We start from the raw sequence: 21,846 nt of genomic DNA on the forward strand, positions 1-21,846 counted from the left end.
CAGGGACTGGTGCGAGAACGATCTTTTGCTCTGTTCCCTCAACTAAAATGTTCTGCAGCTGTATGAACAGGCACACAGCAGCTCTGGTTTTGCCTTGCTTTTTTGCACTGAATGCTTGTTGTATTTAATCTGCTGAGCTGTTATAAGCAATCTTCCTGCAAGTGAGACGCTTGTGAGTGGCTGAGCTGAGATTTCCAGGTTCCTAATCAGAGGAAAGGCTGTTCCAGCCAAATCTGAGTTGGGCTCCTGATTGCATCCTGATAGAAAAGGTTTGTCGTCCAGTGGAAAAAACCCAGAGCTGCTGTTCTATCGAGTGTTAGGCACACGTCAGCTGAGCAATTGCTCCACCTAACATGCACACCGAGTTGCTCGAGGGTACATGTGATATACAGTGAGAGTACTTACACATCCCTAGTGCGTTACGTATTTTCCTGACAGGATCTGGGGACCCACAGAGAGAGAAGCCCACAATGGAGCACATTTGCTGGCAGGACTCGGGACCCTGCCAGGGTCCCACACCAGAGCACTCTGTTCCTCAAGGACTGCATCCATGGAAAGGGCCTACGCTGGAGCCAGCAAAGAGCATGAGGAAGCCTCCCCCTGAGGAAGGGGAAGAAGAAGAATCAATGTGCAATCAACGGACCCCAAGTGCCGTTCCCCAGCGGGGAGAGGTAAGAGGGAAATCGGGAGTAAAGCTAAGCCCGATGGAAGAAAGAGATGAGGGTAAGTTGTTTTGAAAATTTAGTTTTACTTCTCATTCTCCTACTCCAATTTGCCTGCTAATCGACTGAACCCATTTCCCTGAGTTTAGTCCGTTTCGCTCGTGACGAGAACTGCCGAGCAATCTTCCCATCTTCACCTACGACTCGCCAGCTTTTTGTTATATTTTCTCTCCCCTGTCCAGCAGAGGAGGGGAGCAATAAGAGCACATTTGGTCCGGCCTGGGTCAACCCGCCACACCAAAAAAGTCACAGCAGCACAGGAGAAAGAAGGGACCAGAGGAGGGGCAGGGAGGGCCTGGGACGCACAAGAGGGGAGGCAGGGAGGGTCCTGATGACCCGGGACTTACTGCAGCTTTTGCTCTCAGTGGTGCCCAGAGAATGTGACAGTTCAGACACTTCTTTTCGCCTTCTCCCTTTGTCTTCTGTAACACCAGCCGCTCAGCTCTCCTCCACCTAGGAGGAGCACGGCAAGAGCACAACACCAGAGAGCGACCGCCCTGGTGGGCTTAAATACGTGGGAGATGGCATCACACCACGACAGCTTACAAGTCCCACCGACTGGCAGGATAGGCAGCGAAACAAATATTACATCTTTACCCCCCACAACAAATACATTCTAATCACCATTGAAAAGATGGAACCAAATGCTAAACCCCCAGGTTTTACAGCAAACAGTAAAAACCCCTAAAAAGCACCTCTGTACCATTTCTCCTTTGCCGTCCCATGGAGGGAAAATTCCTCAATAATCAAGCGTACATGACAACTCGAGTGATCTGTGTTCACTGTGCGTGAAAGAAAGTTATACCTTCTCAGCCAGCCTATACATTCAGACATAGATCCAAAGAAACTCCAGTAGCGTAACTCACAAATAGCTCTGTGACCTCAAACCTTTACCTGTAGTGCCTGCCCCCTTCCTCCTCCCCCCCGAGCCGCAGAGCTATGGACTCTAAGAAATGCTGGGGCACAAAACCTGGCCCACCTGAAACGCTCAGGGGCTCCCAGAGATCTGGGCAGAAGTAGAAACCGTTCCGATTTTGGAGCAAGGCTGACCACAGTTCCAAGTCTTCTTTTGCACCCAGAAGCCAAACCAGAACAGCTACACGCGCAGTGGAACGATTGCTCGGTACATCTATGGCACCAGAGTTCCCTCAGGTACATCTATGGCACCAGAGTTCCCTCAAGGCGCACTTGGGGTGTTTGATACCTCTGGCCAACATGTACAGCGCACGGCTGCAAACTTTGAAACAATGTCATTTTGGGGTCAGACTGTTCCAAGCCTTTTCTCTTTACAAAACCCAAAATATTAAAAAAAGTTACACCCCCTCCTCTGCCACATCAGCTATCGCACTCCTTCGGGAGAGCTGCAACTGCATCTCAGGAAGAACACAACAAAGCCAAACCGAGAAAACATAAGCACAGCACACTCCTTAACAAGCCAATCTGAAGAGGTGACCGTTAATTCTGTTAATCACAATCAAGGGAAGATGTGTCACAGCTGTGCTGAAACAAGTCCACACTTCACATACCCACCTGCCCTCCTCCCAGGTGAATGTCTATAGACAACATGTTTCTCCCAAAGGCAATCGCTTGGGGCAACTGATTTTGTTACCCCATTTTTTTTGTAGTTCCACCTTTAAAAACCACAAAAAAAATATGTCACTTGTGCTGTTGCCTCGTGAAACGTCTGTGCCCAGGGGAATCCAGGAGTTCAGCAGTAGTAAGTGCCAGTTTGGACACAGAGACATCCCACCACCGCCGCCACCCCCACCACCTCCCTGGCCCCACCTTCATGGACATGCACCCCACCCCACCCCCAAGTCCCCGGAAGCCATCCCCACCACCACCTCTGCCAAATATCTCACTGCCCTCACCCTGCCCCCTCCCCCAACATCTGCTTGAGACCCCTGGACACTTCCCTGGGGCCCATCCCTGACGCCCCCTTGCCCTGTCCTGGATGCTTCCCCCCCAACGCAGAACGTTTCCTCAGGGCCTCCCACCAACAGGCCCATCCTGGGTGGGCTCACCCTCACTGCCGTGCCCACCACACAGCCGCAATGGGCCCCAAGCCCTCTGCCACCTCGGGGCTGCACCAGCCGGCCAGGCCAGGCCCTTGTGGCACCACAGGGCAGCACCACACGGCTCAGCCACCACCCCGCAGCATAAAACGGCATCCAAAAATTACTGGAAAAGTGCTGTAGTCTCTTGTGGTCAGAGGACGGCAGGATTTGGCTGTACCACAGAGCGAGGGGCGTCCTTGTTCTGTGTGCAATTACACAAAACGTCTCCCGGTACATCCAGCACTGAGGTCCTGCAGAGACGGCCCTTTTGCTCTGGGGATTGCCCACGTTCACCTGATGTGGGCTCGCCGGCCTTTTGGGAGCCCCCGATCCCCACAAGGACCCCCAAAACCTCCCTGAAACACCCCTCCCCGTCCCCCCTTAAACCCAGGACCCCGCAAATCCCCCACGACCCCTGAGTCCCCACGGAGACCCCAACCCTCACCCGGGACCCCTCCAACTCGCCGGCTGGGACTGCAGTACCGGCCGCTGTCCGCAGGGGGCAGGCGAGAGTGCCACAACGTGTGCCTCTGAGCATGCGCGGCACCTGGGCTGCTCCCGTGCAGTCTCCATGGGCGGGGCTTGTCGCTTGGGGCGGGTTAGGCAGCTCTTGGGTGGTGTCCATGGGCGGGGCTTGTTGCTGGGGGCGGGGCTTGCCACAAGGGAAGCCCCAAGGGAAGCCCCAGGGGCCCTATGGGGGTCCCCCAGGGGGGGATTTGGGACGTCTCAAGGGGTCTGGTGGGCGGGGGGCAGAGCTCTTTGGTAGGAGGTCACAAAGGGGCCAGGGAGTCCCCAGTGGAGAGTTGGAGGGGTCCCAGGTGGGGTTGGGGTCTCCGTGGGGACTCCGGGGTCGTGGGGGATTTGCAGGGTCCTGGGTTTAAGGGGAGAAGTGTGTGTGGGGGGTTGTCTCTGGGAGGTTTTGGGGGTCCCTATGGGGACTGGGGGCTCCCAGATTGCAGCTTTGGGAGCCTTGCCCTCAGCGATGGGCCCAAAGGAGGGGGAGCGCTGCTCCTGCTGCTGCTCGGCCATGTCCAGCCTCCACCGTGCAGAGCTGCCCCCCCCCCCCACCGTGCGCGGTGGGCAGGGCCACAAGTGCTGTCACAGGCTGTGGGCCTGTGGCCCCCCAGTGATGTCATAGCCAGGCTGGGGGCAGGGAACCCACATCTCCACCAAGGCAGACTGCAATATCGCATCTCCATCGGGACCCCCCCATCTGGGGCTCCCCTGTGATGTCATAGCCACACCCCACCCCATGTGGGTCTGCTATGATGTCACAACCCCGGCACACGGCCCCAGGGGACCCTCTACAACATCACAGCCCCGGTGGGGCACATCTCCGGGCTTTGCGTGATGTCGGCACCTCGGTAGGGACCCCGCATTGGTTCCCCCTCGACGTCACAACTGCGACAGAGGCGCCCTGCCCCACGTGTCCCTCGGTGACACCATAACCACGCAGAGGAGCCCCATCCCAAGGGATGTCCCATGATGTCACTGCCCCTCTGCAGCACCCACGCACGTCACACCTATGGGGGGGGGTGATCCCGCGCACGCGCCTGCCCCGGTGACGTCACGCAGACCCCCCCTGCCCTCGCAGCTTCCCCGCGACGTCACCCCCTGCCCCCTCCACGTGCAGCGGCAACCCGCCCCCAGCTACGTCACGCCAGCACCGCCCGCCATTGGCCGGCCGGCAGGACGCGGGACCCACCCCCCCCGGGCGGGAGAGACCATGTGGCGGGCGCAGGGGGGAAGCCAGGTGGAACGGCCCGGAAACCCGAGTCCCAGGGAGGCTTTAATGGTCGGTCCCGTACAGCCGAAACGCCGCGTCCCCGCCCCTGCCCCGCCCCCTATGACGTGTTCCCCTGCAGGGTACCGTACAGGACCCGTAAGTCACCCCCCCTAACCCGGGCACTACGGGGAGGGCCACACAGGCTCCCGTACAGGGTCTTCATGCTCCCCCCCCTCCCCCTAAGCCCCTATAGGGGCTATAGGCCCCCCTCCACCCTATAGAGACCCTATAGGTTCCCCCGGCCCTCCAGGGGCCATAGGGAGCCTGGCCAAGGACATTGTAGACACAGCAGGGGACCCCAGGTGGGGTATTATAGCACTGACACCCCCCCCGGCATAAAACAACCCCTCTGGACAGCATAGGGGCTGTATGTTCCTCCCCCACCAGGTGCCCCTCCCCCATACGGTCCCCCAGGAGCACACAGAGCCCCCTACACAGTCCATATGGCCCCCTGGGGGAGCTACAGTGGCTCCGCCCCCTCACCCCCCGCACCCCAGGCACTATAGGGGCTCTATGTCCACCCTGGGCGCTATAGGGGGCATAGGAGGCGGGGCCAAGCCCACGAGCGTCTCATGCTGCATATAAAAAAGACCCGCCCCCTTATATACATATATACACACATGGTACGTATAGGGAGCCCGGGGGTTGGGGTGCCAATCCTGAGCGATGCTGGACACGCCGGGAGGGGGAGGGTGGGTGGAGCGAGGTGTGTGTAACCTCAGAGTAAAGTGGGAGTAAACCTGGAGTGACCTGCGAATAACCCTGGAATGAAGTGCGGTCTCCGTGTAATGTGTCTGTAAGTCCAGAGAATTGTGTGGCCTCGGGATGAAATGTGAAATGCAAGTAACCCTGGAGTAAACCCGGGGAGAAAGCGTGTCCTTGGTGTAAAGTGTCTGTAACCTCATAGTAGTGTGCTGCCTCAGGGTGAAGCGTAACTGCGGAGTTAAGTGTGAACAACCTTGGCATAAGGTATGACCAACCCAAGAGTAAAATGTGACCTCAGTGTAAAGTGTCTGTAAGCCCAGAGTAAAGTGGACCCTCAGGGAGAAGTGTCAGTAACCCTGGAGTAAAGCGTGACCTCTGGTAACCCTGGGGTAACAACTGAGTAGTCCCAGGGTGGAGGACTAGGTAACCCTGGATTAAGAAGTAGTGGCTGGGTGGGCTTGGAGTAAGGGGTCAGGGACTTCAGAGCAAGGGTTTACCTCACAGTAACAACTGTGCAGTCATGGGGTACGTAGCAACCCTGGAGTAAGGGCTGAGCAACTCTGGAGTAAGGAGTACTCCACCCTCGTGTACCAGGTAACTTTTGCCATTAAGTTGTGTAACCTAGTGCAGTGGCTGAGTAACTTCAGCGTAACAAACCTCAGGTAACTTCAAGACACTGGACTATAGCAAGGGCTGAGTAACCTTGGAGTAACAGCTGTGAACCCCAGAAGATGGGCTGAGCGTGCCCTGGAAGTGGAGTAACCTCAGAGTAAAGAGTAACACCATGGTGAGCAGCCAGAAGGGTGTACCTCTTGAGTATCCTCAGAGAAAGGGCTTGGAAGAGCAGGAAACACTAGAGATGAGGCCAAGAAACCTCTGAGTAAAGACATGGCACAGCTCAACTGAGTAACCTCTGAGTAAGTAGTGCAAGGTTGGGCCCAAGGAGCAATCAGAGGAAGTGGCTGCAAAGGGTTGTTGGTCTGTGTAAGAAGGAGAGGGACTTTGTATCTTCTGAGTAAAGGCTGAGTAGCAAAGAAGGCGCCACCATGTAACCCCAAAAGCCACCACTTACTTTGGGGTTAAGCAAGGCTAGCCCACTAAGGCCTTAGTAACCTCCGAGTAAGTGTTCAGTAAGGCCCAAGTCCCTCCTGAGCCCCCACTGAGACCCACCACACAAGCCCAGTTACGAGCACAGAGCAAGTCAGCATTAAAATAAGAACAACTTGTTAGTAAGTGTTAAGTATCCTCTGAGTAAGATGGAGCAGATCAATATTTGTGTAACTGTGGAGTAGGGCTTTGAGCTAGACTGGGATTAAGGTAGAGCCGAGTACCAGAAAGTGACATGGGCCAAGTAAACTCTGAGTAAAAAGCAGAGTAGCTGCACCAAGGAGTAGGGCAGCAATGGAGGAACAAGCACATAACTTCTGAGGAAGGGCTGAGTAGCACTGCTGTAAAGAGCAGAGTAAAAGCAAAGGAAAGGGGTAGAGAAGAAACCATGTGGAGTAACTCTGGAGTAAGATATGAAAAGCAATAAAGTACCAAACAACCCCAAAGTAAGAGCTAAGTAAGCCCAGAGTATTGACCTCTACGAGTAACCCTGGATTAAGTTCTGGCTAGAAGTACTGAGTTCCCACAGACTAAGAGCTGAGTTAACTCAAAAGACCCCCAGAAGTAACTGTGGAGTCAGTTCTGACAAGGAGCAAAGTACTAAGAAACCTCAGAGTAAGGGTTGGGTAAGCCCAGAGTAAGGATCATCCACCATGAGTAACCCTGGAGTAAGTTCCAACTAGGACTAAAGTACCAACTAACCTCAATATAAGGGCTGAATAAACTGAAGAATAGAGTCCCCATGGTAACCCTGGAGTACGTTCCACCTAGGACTAGAGTATCAAGTAACTTTAAAATAAGAGCCGAGTAAACCCAGAGTAAGGACCTACACAAGCAAACCCAGGATTAGGGGGAGTGCAGCCTCCAGCTGAATAGTGTCTTAGTAAACAAGGAGTAGGAGTAATGCTGGAGTAGCAAGTCAGTTGGGGCTGAGCAGCCATGAAGTAAGGCCTGGAGTAGGGCAGGAGCGGCCACAGAGCTGCGCCTGAGCTGCCTTGGAGCAATGTGGGAGTTGGGCCTGAGTAACTCTGGAGTAACCCTGGAGTAAAGTGGGAGCAAACTCTGAATAAGCTCCCCCACCACCACCCTGGGGACCCTTCCCCCAGAGGTGAAGAAACGCCAAGTAAGGCTTGAGCAACCCCAGAGTAACCCTGGAGTAAAGTGTGAGTAACCTTGGAGGAAGCTCAAAAGGGCACCACCACTCCCCCAACACCCAGAAACTGCCCCCAGGGTGGGCCCCCCCAGCCCCTGCTAAGCCCCACCCCTGCAGGGTGAACGGCCAATATAGACTCTTATTTATAATATTGCCTTGAAAAAATAAAACTCGAAGTAAATTGGGAGAGGGGAACCCCAAAATCGAGGAAACTCCCCCCAGAAAACAGGGGGGGCCCCCCCTACAATGGGGGGTCCCACATGACCCCCCCCAAATCCAGCAGCGGCTCTTCAGGAGGGCATTTCAGGGGGACGACGACTTAGTTACAGTTTGGATGGGGAAACCCCCCTTAGGTTTGAGGTGCCCCCCCCCCCCCCGGGTTTGGGGGGCACTCCCCAGTTTAGAGGGGCCTCCCCCCCAGCTTTGGGGTGACCCCCCCCCCCGATTTTGGGGGGGAGCGGGTCCCAAAGGGTCGCAGCAGCAGTCCATGGGCTGTGGGGAGAGGAAAGGGTTAAGGGAGGGGGGGCCCATTCCCAACAAAATGACTGACACCCCCCCCCCGAATTCATGCACCCTCTTTTTTTTTGAGGGTCCAGTTTTAGAGGTTCCCCCATTTTTCAGGGGAGCTCCAATTTGGGGGGGGTGTCTACAACAGGGGGAGTCCTGAATTTGGGGGGTCTCTGAGCCCCGTATTTGGTGGGAGGCCCCCCGTTTTGGGGGAGGAATACCCCCATTTGCAAGGTGCCTGGTTCTGGGGGGATCCCCCCTTTTTAAAGAGACACCAACCCTTTTACTAGGGGGGGGTCATTTGTAAGGAGCCCCCTAAATGTTGGGGGTCCCAATTTGGAGAGAGGGGCTGATTTTGGGGGATGTTCCCTGTTTTGGGGGGGCAGGGCTGCTCCCCAGTTTTGGGGGAATCAATTCAGGGGGGTCCCATGGAGGGGTCCCTCCGTTTCGGGGGGCTGCCTACCTGCTCGATGTCAGAATTCGGTGTCGAGCACCCGAAAGGATGAGGAACCTGCAGAAAAAATGATGTGATGTCAGCGGAGAACCCCAAAACAGGAGGAGATCCCCACTTTTGGGGGTCCCTAGATTGTTGGGGGGTCCAAGATTCTGGGGGGTGTTCATCTCTGGGTTTGGGGGGGGGCCAAGATTTAGGGGGGGCAGGATGTGGATTTGGGGGGATGCCCAGATTTTAGGGTGGACCCTAGGATTTTGAGGGTGGGTCTCCAAGTTTTTGGGGGAAGGGTCTGCATTCAGAGGGGTCTCCAGACTGGGGATGGGGGCTTGGGTTTAGGGGGGGCTGACCTGGGGGGGGCAGGGAGGCCGAGCGCAGCCCTGGCTCCTTCTGCAGCTGGATCTCCTTCAGCGCGAAGATGGAGGTGGCTACGGGGGATGGTGGCCTGGTGTCAATGGGGCATGGCCACGCTGAAGGGGGCGTGGTCATGCCCCACGCCCCACCCACCAGAAAGCCCCATCCCGTATCTGGACATAGCTCCTCCAATGCCCAACCAGTACCCTCCCCCCGCCCCCAAGGAAGCCACGGTCCTCCAATGCCACGCCCACCCGCGACAAAACCCCACCCCTCCCAAGCAACACCCACAGCGCGCCCCTCTAAAAAGGCCTTGCCGCAACAAGCCCCGCCCACAGCAGCCCCACCCACACCCAGCCCTCAACCACCCACTTCCACAACAGAGCCCCCGACTCTGCCAGGGCCTGCCCCTTGAAGCCACGCCCCCCAACAAAGCTCCACCTCCACCACAGCCTACCCGACCCCCACTCCCAGGCCCCGCCCTACAGTCCCCTCCCCCGCGGCCCCACCCCCCGAGGCCCCGCCCACTCACTGTCGGGCAGGGTGGTGACACGCGGCCCCAGGCAGGCGAAGAAAGGATGCGCCATCGCCTCCGCTGCCGGCATCCGCCGCCGCCCCTCGAACTGCCCCGCCCTCCGCATCAGGCCACGCCCACAAGGGATGGGGTCACGCCCCTCTCTTGTGGGCGTGGCCCCCCAACCCCTCCCACCCACCCCCTACCCCATGCAGGCAGGGGGGCTCTGCGCAACGGTGGGGGGAGATGTAGGGGTGAGCGATGGGGTGGGGCTTTGGGAGGGGGCGGGGCCCAGGAAAAAGGGGCGGGGCTGGCTCCTGCCCCGCCCCCCTCACCTGCAGCAGCTGCCCCAGCAGGTCAGCGCCGTCATGGTCCAGCCTAGGGGGGCGGGAAGGGTATGGTCAGGAATCCCCAACCTGTTATGGGGCAAAGCCACCCCATGGGGCACACACCTGCCCCCAGACCCCTGTTATGGGGCAAGGCCACCCCATGGGGCACATACCCCTCTCCCATGGGGTACATAGCTCCCACTATAGAGCAACCCCCCCTCTGCCATGTGGCAACTCCCTCACCCCTCTATGGGGCAGCCCCCCGCCATGCTACGGACCACCCCCCCCACCCGCCCCGCTACGGGGCAGCCCCCCATCCATGGGGCAGACCGTGGGGCGTGGTGCAGCAGACCCTCAGGGGGGTACGGGGGGTACTTGTGGGCCCGGAACTCAGCATTGGCCCCGATCCCTGGCCACGTCTCCTCTGTTGGGGTCCCTGAGGAGGGGGGAGGGGATCAGGGGAGGACCCCAAAACCCCCCTGGCACCCCCACATGCCACCGGAGTCCCCCAAGCACTCCCTGACCCCTCCACAATCCCCCCAGCCCCAAAACCCCCTTTACTTGCCCCAAATCCTCTTTAATTTCCCCGAAACTTCCCAATTCTTCCCCAAGTCACCCAAATTTCCACCCATTCCCCCAAACTTACCCAAAATACCCTGAGTGTACCCCAAACCCCCAAATTCCCCACAAACTGGCCCAAAATCTTCCAAACCCTTTCATTTACCTCAACCCCCCTTCAATTCCCCCAAAATCCCCCAATTTCACCCAGATTTACCTGAAAAAACCCAAGTATGCCCCAACCCCCCCAAATTTCTCCAAATCTCACTCAAATCCCCCAAACTGTCCGACATTTACCTGAAAACCCCCAAATTTGCCCCAACCCCCCCCAATCTGCCCCAACCCCCCCAAATCCTACCCATATCCCCCAAATTCACCCCAGATTTACCTGAACCCCCTGAAATTCGCCCCCAACCCCCCCAAATTCCTCCAAATCTCACTCAAACCCCAGAAATTCACCCAGATTTACCTGATACCCCCCCAGATTTGCCCCGACCCCCCCCCAATCTCACCCAAATCCCCCACATTCCCCCCGGATTCCCCCCACAGCCCCCCAGGTTTGCCCAGAAGGGCTGCGTTTCGCCCCGTACCAAGGAGACGGAAGATGAAGTGCAGCTGCTCCTCCACAGTGGAGCCGGGGAAGAGCGGCCGCCCCGTCACCATCTCCGAGAAGATGCAGCCCACACCCCTGCGAGGCCCAAGACCCTCGTGCGACAGACCCCCTGCAAAACCCCCTCCGGGGCCCCACAGGAGCCCACAGTCCCCACGCAAGGCCCCTGGGTGGGCTCAGCACCCCCGTTCCAAACCTTGTGCACGGCTCCCGTTCCTCCCGCGAGGCCGTTGTGTTAAGACCCTTGTGCAAGGGACGCCCCTGCAGCCCCCCTGGAGCCACGTAGGAGCCTGCAGTCCCCGTGCAAAGCCCCTGGGCTCCGACCCAGCCCCCGTCTGAGCCCCCAGCCCCCTGTGCGAAGCCCCCAGCCCTCGTGCACTCACCACATGTCGATCTGGGTAGAGTACTCGGTGGAGCCCAGGAGGATGTCGGGGGGCCGGTACCAGAGCGTCACCACCTCATTAGAGTAGGTCTTCGTCGGGATGGATTTAGCCCGAGCCAGGCCTGGGGCAGGGGGAAGTGGGTTATGGGGGGTCCTGGGGGTCCCTGGGGCAGGTAACTGGGGCCTCAGAAGGGGAAACTGGGGTCCTGGGGGCAATGGGGGGCCCTGGGGCAGGTAATTGGAGTCCCAGAGGGGCAAACTGGAGTCCTGATGGCACGAGGAACTGGGGTCCCCGAGGGGGTCCTGGGGGGCAATAGGCAATTTCCAAAAGGAAAGTGGGGACTGTGGGAGGGGTAACTGGGGTCCCTGATGGGGCAACGGTTGTACCTGAGGGATGGAACTGGGGTTCCCAGAGGGTCCTGGGGGCCACTGAGGTCTTGGGGGGGGGGGGGGAAATTGGGTGCTGGGGTCCTGGCAGGAGGGAGAACTGGGGACGCAGAAGAGGAAATTGGGGTCCTGGGGGGAGGATGGGGGTCCTGGGGAAGGCAGTGGGGGTCCCTGAGAGGGGTAAATGGAGGAAGTCGGGGTAACCCAAGGGTGTCCCTGGGGGAATATGGGTGGCTGGCAGGGGAGAATGGGGATTCCTAGGGGTTCAATGAGGATTCCAGGGTGGGGTTTGGGGTCCCGGGGCGGGGGAGGGTGGGGTGGGTGGTGCAAGAGGGGATTATGAGATTTTGGGGTGCCCCCCCCGACCAAAGTCAGCAAGCTTGAGGTCCCCACGTCGGCTGAGCAGGAGGTTCTGGGGCTTGAGATCGCGGTGCAGCACCTTGTGCCGGTGGCAGAAGGCCAGGCCCCGCAGCAGCTGGAAGAGAAACAGCTGCGCCCCCCGCCCCCAAAATGGCCCCTTGCACACTCATCGCACGCTCATTGCACACCCATTCGTGCAATCACAACCCCCTCGCGCAGATAAAAGTCGTGTCATGGGGCCCTGAACCCCTTGCGTCCTCCTCAGAAATGCCAGACACCCTCGCAGGGCCCTTTCCACACCCCTTGCACACTCGCTGCATACCCCTTGCACGCCCATTGCACGCCCCTGAGCCCCTCACCCACCCCCCCACCCCCCCCTTGCACACCCCAGAGGGCCCTCGCACGTCCATCGCACGCACCTTGACGTTGTGCATGCTGATGACGCTGCCACAGTCATCCAGGTACTGCTTGAGGTCCCGGTCCTGAAACAGGGCGAGGCAGGGGGACCCCAAAAAGGGGACGGTTGGGGGGGCCAATAAGGGGATCCCCAGGGGGTTAAGGGCGTGCTGAAGGCATTTGGGGGGGGGGGGGGCATGGGGTCATTTCAGGAGTCCCTGAAGGATTTAGTGGGGCCACAAGGATATCTGGGAGGGCGATGGGTGTCCAGGAGGCATGTGGTGAGACACTGAGATCTGGGGGGGCCATGGGAGTCCATGGGGGGGATCTGGGGAGAGCTGTGGGTGAACTTGGGGGGCCCTGAGGACATTTAGGGAGCCCTGGGGACATTTCAGGAGGGCTATGGGTATCTGGGGAGAAATTTGGGGGTCCCCTGGAAGTTTAGGGGGGGGGTCTCTGGAGGGATTTGGGGGGCACTACTAGGGAACTGGAGGGCTCTCAGATTAGTCGGAGGGGCCCCTAGGGAATTTGGGGGTCCCCGGGAGGGACTTAGGAGGGTCCTGGGAGGAATTTGGGAGGGCTGAGGAGGAAATTGGGGGTCTCTTGGGGGGATTTTGGGGTGCAGGGGTGGTTGAGGGGTCTCAGGAGAAGGTTTGGGGGAGGTCTGGGGTCCTATGGAAAATCTGGGGGTCCTAGGGTGTGTTTTGGGGTGCAGGGGGTCCCAGGGAGCGTTTCAGGGTGCTGACCAGGTACTCGAAGACGAGGGTGAGGCACTGGGGCGTGTGGACGATGTCGTGCAGCGTCACCACGTTGGCGTGTTTCAGATCCCGCAGCAGCGACACTGCAGGCAGGGGAGGGGGGGGGACGGGGGGGGGACACACAACAGCGGCCTCATCCCCTGCCCCCACCCACCCCCCGCCTGACCTCAGCCCACCCCTCACCCCCGGCGACCCCCCACGTGTAAGGCCAGGCGAGCCCCCTCCCCCGCACCGCCAGCCTGCGAGCGCATGCCCCCCCCCCCTCAGCGCCAGCACGTGTCACCATCACCATCGTCACCGTCACCGTGGCGCGGAGGGACTCACCCTCGCGGATGGCCGTGCACGGGGCGCCCTCCTCGTGCTCCAGGCGAATCTCCTTCAGGGCCACCAGGTTCTCGGTCAGCTTGCTGCGGCCCTTGTACACCGTGGCGTAGGTGCCCTGGGCAGGCGGGGACAGCGGGGACGTCAAGGACACGGCGGGGACAGCAGCGGTGTAGGGGCCACGGTGGAGGACAAGGGGGGCGCCCCCAGCCCATACTGGGACAGCTCCTCACCTCTCCCAGTTTGTCCAGTTTGACGTAGGTCTCCAGCTTCCCAAAGCCGATCTCCGACTGGTGGGAGGGGGAAACAAGTACACAGTCACTGGGAGAACTGGGAGGCACTGGGGGGGGTTGTGGCACCACTCCCTCCTACCCCATACATGTCCATATTGGTACGGACCAGTTTATACTGGGGCACAGCAAGGTTCAGGGGACACTGCTGGACAGGTCTGGGAGGAACTGGGAAATACCAGGAGGCCCCAGGGGGTGATACTGGGCTCTAGCATTGAACAGTAACTTATACCTGTTTATACTAACCCATACTGGTTTGTACTGGTTTATACTGGGACACACCAGGCAAACAGGGTGCAGGCGGTGGCTATGGGGCTGCCTCCAGAAGGGACTGGGGGGCACTGGGGTGGGTTGCTATTAGTTCCTACTGCTCCATACTGGTTATATCCCTCCGTGACCCGTACTGGTTTGTACCGGTTTATACTGGAACGCACCAGGGAGACACGGCGCAGGCGGCGACTGAGGGGCCCGGGCAGCCCCAGCCGGTCCAGGCCGCTCTCGGGCAGGCGGGTGTCAGCCGGCAGCGAGAGGCGCTTGTTGATGTCCTGGAGGGACAAGGGGGAGGGCACAAGTGACCCCTGGGGACACCCAAAGCCCCTCAGGACCACCACCCTGCCAAAACCTCCAGTCTCCCCCCCAGAACCCCCCCCAGACCCCACCAGGATCTTCCCAAAGCTCCCCAGGACCCCGCCCAAACACCCCCCAAATCCCTCCCAAGATCTGGTGTAACCCCCCCGGAAAGCTCCCAAGAACCCCCCAAAGCTCCCCAGGACCCCTCAGCCCCCACCCGAGGACCCCTGCAAAGTCCCCCAGAACACCCTCTGTCCCCCCAAAACTCCCCAGGACCCTCCCAAAGTCCCCAGGACCCACCCGGTCCCCCCAAACCCCTCCCAAGACCCACTGGATAACCCCCTTAGTACCCAGCAAACCCCCACAGGACTCCCCCAACCCCCCCCCCCCCCAACCTCTCCAGGACCCCCCAAACGCCCCCCCCAGCACCCCCCCACACCTCGGAGGAGCCGGGGCGAGCTGGGTGCTGGCGCAGGCGCAGGCGGACCGGGGAGGCCACCTCCTCCGAGGATGTCCCCGAGGGGGGGTCGCTCTCCCCATCCGAGCCCATCCGTCCCTCGTCCGCCCCCACCTCTAGGAGGGGGGGGAGGGGGAAAGGGGGAGGGGGGGGGGGGTTAGGACACTCCAACCCTCCCACCGCAGGACCCCCCCCAAGTCCCCCCTAATCCCACTACCTCCAGTGACAAGGGACATGGTGGGGGCATGGGGACATTTGGGGGGACACAGGGGTGACACAGGGACGAGGTGGAGGACAGATGGTGGCACAACAGGACATGAAGACTGGGGACACAGAGCCAGGGGGGAACATGGGGGAACACACCAGGGGGGACACGGGGACAGGTGGTGACACAGGAGGGAACACGGGGACAGGATGCAGAGACAGATGGAGGGATGTGAGGGGGAGACACCTGGGGACAGGTGGGCGGACATGGGGACAGATGGGGACACAGGGGGAGCACTGGGGACATCGTGGGGGACAGATGACACGGGAGGGATGTGGGGACATAGCAGGGGCACGTGGGGAGGACATGGGGGGGACACAGGGGACAGTAGGGGAGCCATGGAGAGAGGGACACCCCACAGCCCCCACAGGGCTTTTAAAGGGGCCACACACACACATCTGGGGCGGGGGTGGGGGTGTGTATGTCTTAAAGGGCCAGGCACCCCCAGAAGCCCCACCCCAATTCTCTTAAAGGGCCAGGCCCCCCAGTGCCTCCTGCTATCAGTTGTCTTAAAGGCCCAAGCACCCTACCAACCCCTGCGGCAGTTGTCTTAAAGGGCCAGACAGCCCCTCAAGTCCCACTCCCCTCTGTCTTAAAAGGCCAGGCACCGCTCCAGCCTCTTAAAGGGCCAGGCACTGCTCCAAGCCCAGCCTTTTCAAGCAGCCAGGGGCCCCATCAACCCCTGTTGCAGCCCTTTTAAAGGTACAGGCACCTTTTTAAAGGGCAAGGCACACCCTCCTCTCAGATACAAAGGCATCAGCCCCCCCAGCCTCTTAAAGGGCCAGGCACCTCTCAGGCCTCTAAAAGAGAAGGCTCCTTCTCTCGACCAACACCTCTACCTGCCTTAAAGGGACAAGCATCCTCTTAAAGCATCAGGCACCCCCCAAGCCCTATTCTAGCCCTTTGAGAGACACCATGTGTCCCCCCAGCCAATCCCCACTCCAGCCTCTTAAAGGGGCAGGCACCTCTCCAGCTTCTTGAAGGAGCAGGCATCTTCTTAAAGGGACAGGCACCCACTCCCAGTCCTCTCTCCTCAACACTTTCAAAGAGGCAGGCACCCCACGACCCCTACCCTAACCCTCTCAAAGGGGACAGCACCCCCTTCTAAATCCCCCGCCTCTTAAAGAGGCAGGCATACCCTCAATCTCCAACCCCAAGCTCTTACAAAAAGCCACCCCTTGCTCCCCAAGCCTCTTAAAGGGCCAGGCACCTCTCAACCACTATGCTAGCCCTCTTCAAGGGACAAAACTCCCCATGGTGGAGGGGGGGCGGGGAGCTACCCTTAAAGGGCCGGCACTCACCGCTGTCGCTGCCATGGCCATTGCGGGGCTCCCCTAGGCTCTTCTCGGGGGCGCGCCCCCCCCGCAGCGTCATCGACAGCTGCCGCTTGATCTTCTTCATCCGGTCCATGGTGGAACCCTGGGGGGGGGGGGGGTGGCGAATGGACTCCTGGGTCCCTCCAGCACACCTGGGCCCACCCCCTCCCCCAAACTCCAGAGTTCCCACACACCCCTGTATCCCCCAGAACCGCTGGGGGTCCCCCCCTCAAAGACCTGAGTGCCCCCCAAAACCCCTCACCGTGTCCCCCCCAAACACCTGAGTGTGCCCTCCCGGCCCCCTAGTTCCCCCCAAAGGCCTCAGGCCCCCTCCCTGGACCCTTGGGGCCCCCCAAGCCCCCTAATCCCCCGCAAACTCCTGCTTCCCCCCCGAATGCCTGGGTCCCCCTCCCAGGACCCTTAGCCCCCCCCCCCCAGAAGACCCGAGTCCCCCCGCAGACCCCTGGGTGTCCCCCCCCCCCAAACGCCTGGGTGTGCCGCCCTCGTACCCCTGGTTCCCCCCAAACGCCTGGGTCCACCTCCCTGGACCCTTCCCCCCCCCCCCCCCCAAAAGATATGGGTCCCCCAAACCCCCCCTGCAAACTCCTGCCCCCCACCCCCCTCCCCGGGCTCCTGGGTCCCCCCCCCGGCTTCTTTCCCCCGGCCACCTGGGTGACACTGGGCGTGGCCAACCGGGGGGTGTGGCCTCCTCAGCCCAGGCCGCCCCCCCCCAGCCCGCCTCCACAGAGCGGGGGGGCCCGGGCTGAGGAGGCCCCAGGAGCCCCGCGGCGGGAGCGGGCCTCGGGGGGTTCCCCGTTACCGGCTCAGCGGCGCGGGGCCTCCCAGAAATCCTCGGCCATGGCGGGGCCGGGCCCGACCCCGCGGGCGGCTCCGATGGGGGCCGGGCCGGGCCGGGCCGGGCGGGAGGCGGCTGGAGGCGGCTGGAGGTGGTGGCGCAAGATGGCGGCGGAGGGGCGGGGGCCGAGTGACATGTCGGAATGGGCGGGAAGGGGGCGGAGCCAGGGGAGAACACGCCCCCTCCGCAGGGCGGGGCCGGAGGAGCTCTCCCGGAGGCCTGCGCCCCTTCCCATGACGTCAGTCCCGGCCCGGGCCCCACCCCCTTATGCCTCAGGACACCGCCCCCCCGCCCCCAGGACCCACCCCCTGGGTCGGAGGAGCCCTCCGTGGGGGCGGAGCACCCTAAAAGAGGCTTCGCCCCCTTCCCAGCACGGCAGGGGGCGCAGCCAGGGTGACTCCGAGGTTCCTCCGTGGTTACCCACGGGTTACTCCAGGGTTCCCCTGTGGTTACCCACGGGTTACTCAAGGGTTACAAATAGGATCCTCCAGGGCTACTTTGGTGTTGCTAATAGCATACTCTGCTGCCACTCTGCAGCTACTCCAGCATTAGTAATAGCACGCTCTAGGCTTGCTCAGAGGTTACTCCATAGCTCTTCTGAGGTTACTCAGACATTGCTCTGAGATAGCCCACAGGTTACCCCAAGGTTAGTGCTACTCTCACTGGTCACTCTAGGGTTACTCCAAGATTACTCCTGTGCCCCCACACACAGGAGCCTCCCTCACATGCGCTTTCCTCCAGATTTGCACATGCCTTACTCTGGGTTCAAAGGCACGTTACTCCAGGTTTTGACAACTTTTACTCCATATTTACATGCACTTGCTCTGGATTTGGCTTACTGCAGGTTTACACCATGCTTACTCAACCCTCAGGCACACGGTGCTCTGGGTTTAAACATACATCACTCCAGGTATACTCATGCATGCTTTTACTGCTGTCTTACACGTCTTTACTCAAGCTTTACATGGACATTTCTCCAGGCCTACACAGGCTTCACGCTGGGTGTACACACACTTTGCTCAGGACCCTCAGGGGTGACGTGCCTGAGGCTGTCAGGGGTCAGAGGTCGTTGGCGGGTCCTGGAGACCCTGGAGCTCCCGCAGGCCCTGGGGGGGGGAGGGGAACAGGTTTATGGGGGAGCAGTGGGACCCCTCACCCTGCCCCAGAGACCCCAGCACCTGGGGGGACCCCAGGGTCCCAGGGGACCCACCTCCAGCACCAGCCGGATGTGCGCCCGGATCTTGGCCCCATCGCGCGTCAGGGATTCACTGAGCCTGTAGGAGAGAGGCGGGGCTTCAGGAGTGGGCGGGGCTTCCTCGTGTGGGTGTGGCATTTGCAGGCATGGCCTGGACAGCCCCAGCGGGGGTGTGGGGGTGACAGCCTTATGCGGTCACAGGGAATGGTGGCAGGGGGTGTGTTCTGTGGTGGTGGGGGCACGGCCTGCCCAATAGGGGCATGGCGTAACAGAGGCGTGGCCTCTGCAGGGGTGTGGCTTGCCCCGTCCTGCCATAGAGCCTCATGGGCAGGCCCTGGGAAGAGGGGGTGAGACTTAGCGTAAATGGGAGGGGCCCTTGCCATTGGGGCGTGGCCAGCTGGGGGCGTGGCCAAGACCAAGGGGGCGTGTCTTACCGGTCAAGGAGTCGGCTGCGACGGTCAAGGTGGCGCAGGGCCTCTGGCAGCGTCAGCTCCGCAAAGAACCCATAGCCCAGAGCCACAAACACTCGCTGGGGGGATGGGCTGAGGGGACACGGAGGGTTACAGGGTCCATCTGGGTGGTCCCAGGGCAATTAGGGGTCTTGCAGGGGGTCCCAAGGCAGGAACTGGGGTCCCAGGTGGCTCCCAGGGGAGATACCAAAAATCCAGAGGGGTCCAGGGGGGTTATGGGGTCTATCTGGGGGGTCCCAGAGCGATTAGGGGTCCTGCAGAGGGTCCCAGGGCAGGTATTGGGGTCCCACGGGAGTTACTGGGGATCCAGGGTGGTCCAGGGGGGTTACAGGGTGCATCTGGGAGGTCCTACAGGGGGTCCCAACACAGGAATTCGGGTCTTAGGAGAGGTACTGGGGATCCAGGGTGGTCTACGGGGGTTACAGGATCCATCTGGGGGTGTCCCAGGGCAACTCAGAGTCCTGCAGGGGGTCCCAAGGCAGGTACTGGTGTCCCAGGGGGCCCCCAGGGGAGGTACTGGGGATTCAGGGGGGACCAGGGGAGTTGTGGGTTCACTTGGGGAGGCCTTTTGGGGGGGTGGGGTAGGGGGTGCTCCAGAGGGAATTTTCAGGTTTCTTGAGTGGGAATTTGGGCATCTAGGGGTGTTTTGGGGTGCTGGGGATGGGATCCTTGGGGGCTTCTGGGGTGTTTGAGGGAGTGTTGCGGGTCTTGGAGGAGTTTCAGGATGCCTGGGGAGGGGCTGTTGGGAATCCCGGGGGTTTTCCCAGTACCTCCCCCTCTCTCAACTCACACTTCTGCGGTGACGAAGAAGTTGCAGCCGAGGTCGACCTGGGTGTGCAGCGGAGCAGCCGCCTCCTGCGGGGACCCTCAGCACTCCCAAATCCTCCCCCGGGGACCCCAAATACCCACAGATCCACCCAACCCCCCCCCAGTATCCCCCTAATATCCCCCCAAGACCCCCCTATAGCCCTTACACCCCCAAAATAGAGCCCAGGGACTTCCAAATCCCCTCCAGAGACCCCCAAGTCCACCCTTGAGCCCCCAAATCCCCCCAGATCCTCCAAGTTCCCCCCAGGGAACCCCAGATGCCACAGATCCCCCCCAATATTCCCCAGGGACCCCAAAATACCCCCTTGCTCCCCCAAATATACCCAGGGACACCAAAATACCCCTGTGCTGCTCCCAATGCCTCCTCTAAGTCCTGCCCCCTCCTCCCCCATGTTCACCAACACTGCCTAGGCCACGCCCCCATGCTCCGCCCCCTCAGGCCATGCCCCCGGAGGCCACACCCACCTGGAGGCGGGTAAGGGCGGTGCGCAGCTGCAGCACCTGGGCCTGCTGCTCGAAGACGCCATCCCGCTGCTCCTGCACCCGCCTGTGTGGGGCGCTGCTGGCCTCAGGGGCAGGGCCCAGGGCCAGGCTGGGGTGGGGAAGGGGGTGGGGCTAGGGGGCATAGGCGTGGCCAGGAAAAGGGCGTGGCCAGAACATGGGTGTGGGGTCATAATGGAGAGGGTGGGCAAATGGGGCATGAGTGAGAGAAAGGGGCAGGGCCAGAGGCAGGGCGAGGGCAGGGGGCGTGGCCAGAACACGGGGTAGTGGGGGTGGTCGGCACGTGGGGGCGTGGTCGGCACGTGGGGCTGGGGGCTTGACAGGGGGTTGAGGTGAGGGGTGGGCACGCCCAAAGGAAAGGGGCGTGGCCATAGGGTGGGGTCGGGTTGGGGCGTGGCCAGCGATGGGGTGCAGTCGGGAGGCGTGGAGTGGGCGGGGCAAGCCTGGCCGTGGGGCGGGGCCAGACCGGGACCACAGGGCTGGGGCGGAACGGGGCCGATCCCGAGCGGGCGGGGCCAACAGGGGGCGGGGAAAGTATGGGGCGGGGCGCCCTGGCCACACCTACCGGAGGTCTCGGCGCAGCACGTCGCTGACGAAGGCCTCGTAGCGCTGCGCCTTCTCTGCCGCTGCCATTGCCGCGCTGACGTCATCACACCGCGACATGGTGCGGGGAAAGGGGTGGGGTCTGCCGTCACGCGTCATCGCCGAGCGTCGCCGGCCGCCGTGCTACGTCATCGCCGTGCGGCGCGACGGGAAGCGCGGCCCGGGGCTGCAGGGTCCGTAGGGCCCCGTAGGCGGTAGGGTCTGTACCTCCCCCCCCCCTCGCTGTGCGCTCTGCATATGCTCAGCTCTATAGCGCATTTAACCCCCCACAGTCCGTATAGAGTCCACAGCCCCTCCCAGGCGCGTGGGACCTACATTCAACGCCCTCCTCAAGCTTACAAGTTCACACACCCTCCCCCGGCTTCTATAAGGTCCGTACCTGTGATAAAGGCAGTCATGACTCATATCAAAAATAGAACGTAGTGTGCTAAGTGTAATTGTTGTACTCTGTGTGTTATAGTTGAATTTAAATAAATCAAGTCCAAAATGGACTTATTAAATATTTATCAAGGTAGGAAAGCAAAAGCAGCGCTGGGCGGCCGGGGAGTCGCAGCTCTACCAAGGGATCGCAAATTCAAGCAAGCTGAGCGGTTCTTTTTATCTTCCCCGAGGTCGCTTCTGACATCTTCGGTACGCGCCTTTGCTTCTGTTACCGTGGTTTCTTGTCAAACAGGACGTTCCCATGTTTGGTGTAGCAAGATAACATTGTGGACACGTTTCTTCTTGTTAAACCGGAAGTTCTGAAGACCACCACAATGGGTTCGTTCCTCTTGCTTAACTCGTTTGATCAGCAGATTACCCTTAGCTACTTACTACACTGCGTAAATCTAAAACCTGTACCACAATTGTAATGAATGGGCGCGCTGCGTAGAAAAGCGCGCCACAGGAGACAAAGACCCTGAGACTTTGAAAAGCGCGCCAAAGGAGAGCCAATAGGAGGAGAAGGCGTACCCTAACGGCCCAATGGGGAAAGAGCGGGACGAACATCCGGCGAGAAGTGATTGGTCGAGATCCGGGCATAAAAGACGCCGCTTTTAG

At 60.5% G+C, this 21,846-nt stretch overlaps 2 protein-coding genes and 1 long non-coding RNA gene across 9 annotated transcripts; all 3 read right to left on the bottom strand.

The window, feature by feature from the left end:
* Positions 1 to 368: 368 nt before the first annotated feature.
* LOC121098900 lies at positions 369 to 3,265 on the bottom strand. The gene is made up of 3 exons (XR_005831368.1): positions 3,225 to 3,265; positions 2,253 to 2,353; positions 369 to 1,175 (listed from the first exon to the last, which is right to left on the bottom strand). It is a non-coding gene; the product is annotated as an uncharacterized LOC121098900 (long non-coding RNA).
* Positions 3,266 to 7,662: 4,397 nt separating this feature from the next.
* CDK16 (cyclin dependent kinase 16) lies at positions 7,663 to 17,330 on the bottom strand. 7 transcript variants are annotated; one of them, XM_040617396.1, is made up of 17 exons: positions 17,176 to 17,330; positions 16,341 to 16,458; positions 14,757 to 14,890; positions 14,182 to 14,292; positions 13,691 to 13,747; positions 13,461 to 13,575; positions 13,125 to 13,219; positions 12,402 to 12,464; positions 11,989 to 12,097; positions 11,237 to 11,357; positions 10,834 to 10,931; positions 10,016 to 10,121; positions 9,692 to 9,734; positions 9,375 to 9,465; positions 8,839 to 8,916; positions 8,501 to 8,548; positions 7,663 to 8,022 (listed from the first exon to the last, which is right to left on the bottom strand). In XM_040617396.1, exons 2-16 carry the CDS (start codon positions 16,447 to 16,449, stop codon positions 8,511 to 8,513), a joined length of 1,368 nt encoding a protein of 455 aa, XP_040473330.1. In that variant the 5' UTR covers positions 16,450 to 16,458; positions 17,176 to 17,330; the 3' UTR covers positions 7,663 to 8,022; positions 8,501 to 8,510. The 7 variants fall into 7 exon arrangements, with proteins under 7 accessions (XP_040473330.1, XP_040473327.1, XP_040473328.1 ...); XM_040617393.1 differs by having other exon boundaries at positions 11,989 to 12,112; positions 17,176 to 17,329; XM_040617394.1 differs by lacking the exon at positions 17,176 to 17,330 and adding an exon at positions 17,024 to 17,169 and having other exon boundaries at positions 11,989 to 12,112.
* A 794-nt stretch (positions 17,331 to 18,124) lies between these two features.
* Positions 18,125 to 20,922, bottom strand: UXT (ubiquitously expressed prefoldin like chaperone). The gene is made up of 6 exons (XM_040617765.1): positions 20,771 to 20,922; positions 20,170 to 20,251; positions 19,667 to 19,731; positions 18,841 to 18,948; positions 18,422 to 18,485; positions 18,125 to 18,317 (listed from the first exon to the last, which is right to left on the bottom strand). The coding sequence occupies exons 1-6, from the start codon at positions 20,905 to 20,907 to the stop codon at positions 18,264 to 18,266; spliced, it is 510 nt and encodes a 169-aa protein (XP_040473699.1). The 5' UTR covers positions 20,908 to 20,922; the 3' UTR covers positions 18,125 to 18,263.
* Between the last annotated feature and the right edge of the window lie 924 nt (positions 20,923 to 21,846).

This window comes from Falco naumanni, chromosome 18 (genome assembly GCF_017639655.2).
Source record: "Falco naumanni isolate bFalNau1 chromosome 18, bFalNau1.pat, whole genome shotgun sequence".
NCBI classification, from domain to species: Eukaryota; Metazoa; Chordata; class Aves; order Falconiformes; family Falconidae; genus Falco; species Falco naumanni.

What these genes read in the sequence shown, in the direction of transcription:
- UXT (XM_040617765.1), bottom strand. Translation starts at nt 20,907, where the DNA reads ATGACGCGTGACGGCAGACCCCACCCCTTTCCCCGCACCATGTCGCGG. An exon ending in GTGCTGCGCCGAGACCTCCG is followed by an intron (nt 20,252 to 20,770) that starts GTAGGTGTGGCC and finishes CGCCCCACACAG; the next exon opens with GCGGGTGCAGGAGCAGCGGG. An exon ending in ACATCCGGCTGGTGCTGGAG is followed by an intron (nt 18,318 to 18,421) that starts GTGGGTCCCCTG and finishes TCCCCCCCCCAG; the next exon opens with GGCCTGCGGGAGCTCCAGGG.
- CDK16 (XM_040617393.1), bottom strand. Translation starts at nt 16,449, where the DNA reads ATGGACCGGATGAAGAAGATCAAGCGGCAGCTGTCGATGACGCTGCGG. An exon ending in CTTCATCTTCCGTCTCCTTG is followed by an intron (nt 10,122 to 10,833) that starts GTACGGGGCGAA and finishes CCCCCTCCTCAG; the next exon opens with GGACCCCAACAGAGGAGACG. An exon ending in GGCCTCCCTGCCCCCCCCAG is followed by an intron (nt 8,549 to 8,838) that starts GTCAGCCCCCCC and finishes TTTTTTCTGCAG; the next exon opens with GTTCCTCATCCTTTCGGGTG.